The sequence below is a fragment of the Panicum virgatum genome, chromosome 2K (genome assembly GCF_016808335.1).
Source record: "Panicum virgatum strain AP13 chromosome 2K, P.virgatum_v5, whole genome shotgun sequence".
Taxonomy (NCBI): domain Eukaryota; kingdom Viridiplantae; phylum Streptophyta; class Magnoliopsida; order Poales; family Poaceae; genus Panicum; species Panicum virgatum.
Window position 1 is genome coordinate 2,672,955 of NC_053137.1, and position 6,000 is coordinate 2,678,954.

General features: G+C 50.6%; 1 protein-coding gene and 1 pseudogene across 1 annotated transcript; one reads left to right on the forward strand and one right to left on the reverse strand.

Annotated features, from left to right (window-relative positions):
- Positions 1–232: 232 nt before the first annotated feature.
- LOC120661037 lies at positions 233–1,810 on the reverse strand (annotated as a pseudogene).
- A 1,002-nt stretch (positions 1,811–2,812) lies between these two features.
- On the forward strand, positions 2,813–4,314 carry LOC120661045 (bisdemethoxycurcumin synthase-like). Its single transcript, XM_039939738.1, has 2 exons — positions 2,813–3,067; positions 3,243–4,314. Exons 1-2 carry the CDS (start codon positions 2,887–2,889, stop codon positions 4,235–4,237), a joined length of 1,176 nt encoding a protein of 391 aa, XP_039795672.1. The 5' UTR covers positions 2,813–2,886; the 3' UTR covers positions 4,238–4,314.
- The last annotated feature ends 1,686 nt before the right edge of the window (positions 4,315–6,000 follow it).

The window sequence follows — 6,000 nt, forward strand, 5'->3', positions numbered from 1 at the left end:
ATCAGCCCTGCAAGATACCAACGTTAGCAAATTAACTCAGCTTGATGGATTTTTGAACTGCCCAGGTTCTACCATACTTTGGGATAAGTAGTGATTAATCTATCTCTGTGCTGGAGATGACCATCTTCTACTAGGGGCCTAGGGCAATCGGAACAGTAGAGTGCCTAGCTGTATATGGTCTATACTTAAAGGAGAGTAAATAAATAAATAAGTAAAAAGGACACAAAGAAAATTAGGTAATGATTTCTCAATGAAATTTTCAAAGGTTCACAAGGTTGTGTTTTGTATAAATGTATAAAACTACATACGTTTCTCGTGCTAAGGGGTAATATGTGTTAAAATGTGTCCAATAGTACATCTATATTAGTTAATGATGAGAGATTATACAACACAACACGATCCACATCACATTTTGGTGAAGACGACAGCCCCTATAGCTATTATTACCACATGTTCTTGATAAGATGACGAGTTCCGGCGAAGGCGGCTGCTGCTGCTGCTGCTGGCCCCTTGTAGGCCTGCTTGTTAGTAGGCCACACGGCGCCCGAAAAGAGCCCGTAGTTTTTCTTGGGTCCTCCAATTTTTGACGTTGCATACGCCATGCTGCAGGTCGTCGTCGTCGAGTCACTGCAACGACGTTTCATGTTCATCCCATAGTCAAATACGTCCATAAACGGCCGGCGAGGGACACCTAGTATCATAGGCTTTGGAGGCTGGTTGATGAAGCGCACGATGTTCTCCATGAGCCTCCTGCTGGTGGCGCGCAGCGGGCTGTAGAGGTGGAAGCCGTGGTCCTCGCCCTCCGACTCCACCAGCGTTGCCTCGCCGCCGGTGGCAGTGCGCGCATAGTAGTCGCTGAAGCGGTCGAGGAGGCAGGCACCCGCGTTCCCGCAGGGTGTCCTTCTCGGCCACGGCCACGAGGACCCGCCGGCATGTCAGCGACGCGATCTCCTCCTCAGGAGGGTTGAGCCGAGGGTCATCGTTGCTGGCCTGGCCCGCGGTCATGAACGGCCAGAGCCAGTCCACCCTCGTACGCTGGAAACACCGCTGCGCCATCCCAGACCTCCTCGGAAGGCAGCCGCTCGGCTCCCCAGAAGTAGGGGTGCACAATGGCCATCCCCTCGATGTCGACGCCCAATTCCAATCCGTCGTCTTGGCTAGCCCGTACCGCTGTGTGGTAGGCGATGTTCCCGCCTGCACTGTCGCCGGCAAGGAACGTGCGCGCGGGATCTGCGTAGTCGGCGAGCCAGGGGTCAGCGAAGGACGCCACCCACTTGAGCGCAGACCATGCGTCGTCGTAGGACCGCAGGTATGGGGTGCTCCGGCGCGAGGCGGTACTCCACCGAGACGACGAGCGCCCCGGCGCTCGCGGCGAGTGAAGTGGCGTAGCCGTGGTAGGTCCGGCAGAAGGCGCTCTCCAGTGCAGAGGAGCCACCGTGGATGTACACCACGAGGGGGAGCCTCCTGTTGCCGGCAGCCTTGGCGGCCCGGGAGGGGAGGAACAGCCGTGCCGACACACCGGTGCTGTGGTCGATGACCACATCTCTCGTTGCCACCCCGCGGTTGGCTCTCGGGTTCTCCGACGCAGCCACGGGAGGACTCCTCAGCAACCGCTCGATTCGGCCATCCTTGTACCGTTTTAGGAACGGGGAGAAGTCAAAGTCGACTTCAGCGACAGCATCCTCCACAAAGATCTTGCTTGCATGCATAGTGCGTGGTGATCTTTTGATTCTCAGTATCTGTATGTGTTTGCACCTCTTTGTTGTGCTGTACGTGTTGTAGGCTAGCTTGTGGGGTTGCTGCTTGTGGCCGTGTTGGGCATTTATAGAAGAAGTTCGATCATCATTTACACCTGCTCGTTGCAAGATAGGCTTACCCGATTTAGTTGACTGATCAGTATATATATTGAATAATTAGCCAAAAATTATTGGATGAAGACTAGCTAGGGAAGACTGGACGATCGATGCTTGGTGTCATTGAATACTTAGTTGTTGCATGTGTAGTACGTGCGTGGTGTAACACCAACGGAACACACCAGGAAACAACCCGTAGGTACAGTGCATCCTCATGATGCATGTGCGTGACTTGGAATGAAACAAATGACCAACCGATCGACCACGTGTTGAGCCGTTGTCAATCAAAAGCAACTTGCACAACTTGCCCTGATGAGAGCTGATCTTAGTTGAACGCATGACGTACTGACCGTGCCAAATTAGTTGGCATTTTCACTTTTGAGACCTTAGCCGCCAGCCAACTCGATCGGTACCATTGGTACTTGTGCAGATCCAACAAATACGGTTCAAGTGGGCTATATAAAATTTATCCTAATAAGATTATTATAAAAAAAATATGTCTATATATAGAATAGGAAGGCGAAAATGAGCTAGATTTTTAGAACAAAATGGCATCAATCATACTGTTCATATTTACATCACGAGTTCCACACCTTAATGGATATAGAAGTAGTTCGATCGATCATCATTTACACCTGCTCGTTGCAAGAGATAGGCTTGACCGATTTAGTTGACTTTGAATAATGAGCCGAAAATTCTTGGATGTGAAGACTAGACAGGGAAGACTGGACGATCGTGCATGGTCTCATTGAATAATTAGTTGTTGCATGTGTAGTACGTGCGTGGTTGGTGGGGACAATACTTTGACCAAGCTCCTATACGTGACAAAGTGCAGCACCAAACAAATGACAAGACTTGAATTAGTATAGGTGCTAATGTGTCATCATCGTTGAGGTACACCAACGAAGCATGTGTCTCCTGACACTATATATAGTCCACCACCCATCTCCACTATGCTCACAACCAGTCCTCCCTCAATACCTACCGTATTGCCTTTCTAGCTACAACTACAATACTCCCATAGTTAGAGACGATGGCAACCACAGTACGTGAGATCCGGCGTGCGCAGCGTTCTGATGGCCCAGCAGCTATGCTCAGTATTGGCACCGCAAATCCAGCCAACTGCGTGTCTCAGGAGGAGTTCCCCGATTACTATTTTCGTGTCACAAACAAGGAGCACCTCACGGACCTCAAAGATACATTCAAGAAACTATGTAAGCATGTCAATACGTACTAGCTACTTGTTATTACTCTGTTATTTTCTTCCAAATCGCAGGCTCTTTTTCTTTGCAAAGTTTGATTGTTTAGAACTCTGGAAAATTTGCAAATTTGATCAAGTGATACATTAACGGCGATCATTCTTCAACTAATTGAACTATTATTAATTAGGTCGGATCGCGGGGCTGGAGAAACGCTTCTTTCACCACACGGAGCAAGTGCTCAACTCCCACCCGGGCTTGCTTCAGGGGACGTCCTCGGCTCTAGACTCGCGGCTCGACGTCGTCGCCAAGGCTGCTCCAGAGCTCGCCGCGTCGGCCGCCGCCAAGGCCATCGCGAGATGGGGCCGCCCGGCCACCGACATCACCCACCTCATCGTAAGCACCAACTCCGAAGCCCGCTCACCGGGTGCGGACCTCGGGCTGGCCACACTCCTAGGCCTCCGCCCCGACGTCTGCCGGACCGTGCTCCAGCTCAACGGCTGCTCGGCCGGCTGCGCCGCCCTTCGCCTGGCCAAGGACCACGCCGAGAACAACCGCGGCGCGCGCGTGCTCGTGGTCTGCGTCGAGCTCACCATCACCACATTCCGAGCCCCACACGAAGGGGATAGCTTCGGCACCCTCATTCCGCAGGCGCTGTTCGGCGACGGCGCGGGCGCTGTCATCGTCGGCGCCGACGCCGTGCAACCCGCCGAGCGCCCGCTCTTCGAGATTGTGTCCGCCTCGCAGGCCGTGATACCTGGGTCGGAGAAGCAGCTCAACGTGCGGCTCGGGGAAGTCGGGATCGACATCGACATCTCCTTCAACCTGCCGAAGTTTGTCGCGCAGAATCTCGAGCGCTGCCTGCTTGATGCGTCTGGGGCGCTCGCCCTTAATGGCGTCGAGTGTAAGTGGAACGACCTCTTCTGGGCACTCCATCCGGGCAGCCGCGGGATTCTGGACCGCGTCGAGTCGGCTCTCGGGCTGGAGCCCAAGAAGCTAGCGGCGAGCCGAACTGTGGTGAAAGACTACGGGAACATGCTCTCCGCAACGGTGATATTCGTGCTCGAAGAGCTGCGCCGGCGAATGGACGAGGAAGGTGATGAGGTTGCAGAGTGGGGGATGATGGTGGGCTTTGGACCGGGATTCACTGTTGAGACCATGGTGCTACACGCTACAAAGTACTAGGTGTTGAAGTTGGGAATTGTACGATTATTTTGCATGTTTTAATTGAGAAATAAATAAAGTGAACATTTTACACGTGAGTGATTGATTGGAAGTTTGGAACTACTCACTTAGCCGGACGCATGCACTTCTTTATTAGACTCAAAATAAGGTAATTAACAACACTTTGACATGCTCCTATACGTGATAAAGATTGCCATAAACAAGACTAGACTTGAATTAGTACAGGAATTAGTTGTTGATCATCTTTTGTATTGTAATGTGACCATGATTTGAAACGGATGGCGAGTGTAATGACCCAAATGTATGTATCATGTCAAGCATTGCATAATGGGCATTCTTGTTAGCATTCAAAAAAGAATTGTGCTTGACTTGAACGCATATGAATTTAATTTTGAATTGTTGATGCATTTGGAACTCATGCTTTGAGAAACAACTTGCATTTTCATTATATGACTTATGTTGGGAGCTATTTTGATAAAATACTACTTTGAAAAACTTGAATTTAGGTGGGTTTTTCCGGATTTTAGGAAACCATCTTGAAGCCAAACAGCAACTTAGCTGAAAACTCAAAAATAGCATTCTGGGAAGAATTTTCATTTCAAAACCTACAAAAGCTTTTCTACCAATTCCAAGCAAAATAGGCTGCTCTTGATTTCAAGTATCAACATAAAAATTGGTGCGATTTTTGGAGGCTTGGAAGATCAGTTTTGAAGATTGGAGCAAAGAGAAGAGTTTGTGCACGCAACACCCATGTTACGGCATTTTGTTCTCCGGATTGTCCGCAAGAAGCTCTTGTGTGCGTGTTGCCTCTGTACAGAAGTTGTGCCATGTATCCCCACCACGCGTCCACGCCCCATCTAACCTCCACCCCAACCAGTGCCTCTCCTCCCCTTCTTGCTGCTCTTCCTCACAGAGAACACCCATGTTCCTTCCCTTTGCTCTTCCTCAACCTAGCCATGGAGGAGAAACCCATCCAAACCTACCAAATCCAACACATCCTCATCGGAGTTTGACGGAAGACCAATCAAGGACGATGCTGACGAGCTTCACCACCATCTCGACCATCTCTTCCGTGTTGAAGACCTAGGAGAAGGCCATCCCCAAGCTTCTCCATCATCTTCCCCAAGCTCTCAAGTATGAACTCGACTCGATATACACCGACGCCGCTCTACTCCAACAAGTGGCCCTTCGCTTGTGCTCTACTCATCACTGTGAGCTCCTCTCACTGTTCCCTTTCACTCTTGTGCCCTCATCCAAGATCCCTAGCTCATTCATGGCATCTCTCCATTGATGACATAGATCTTTGTAGACTCCATGCATGTCAAATCTTCTAGCCAGAACAAGTTCTTGATGTCCTTAGGAATCCATAGAAACAAACCGCACTCGAAACCGTTGCTACAGCCTCCGCCAGCGACCTCACTGGTGACCCTCGGCCGACGAGCGGATGGTCCGCAACCTACAGTCGGACAGTCCGCGAGTCGTGGCCTCCAACACCGAGCCTCTGCCCAAAAACACGTCCCCAGAATTTGTATGGCGGACAATCTGCTATCCACACCCGTACGGTCCGCAATTCAATTCGAAATTCCCACAGAACCGAGTCGTTTTTGGAACTCATCCCGAGCTTGTACGGCGGACGGTCCGCCCCTCTGGACTGGACGGTCCGCGGGTACTGTTTAGGTACAGATTGGCTGGTCTGTTCATATAACAGAACAGGTTGTATGCTCTCTATCGCTAATCCAGCATCACAACTTTTCCTAGGCTTT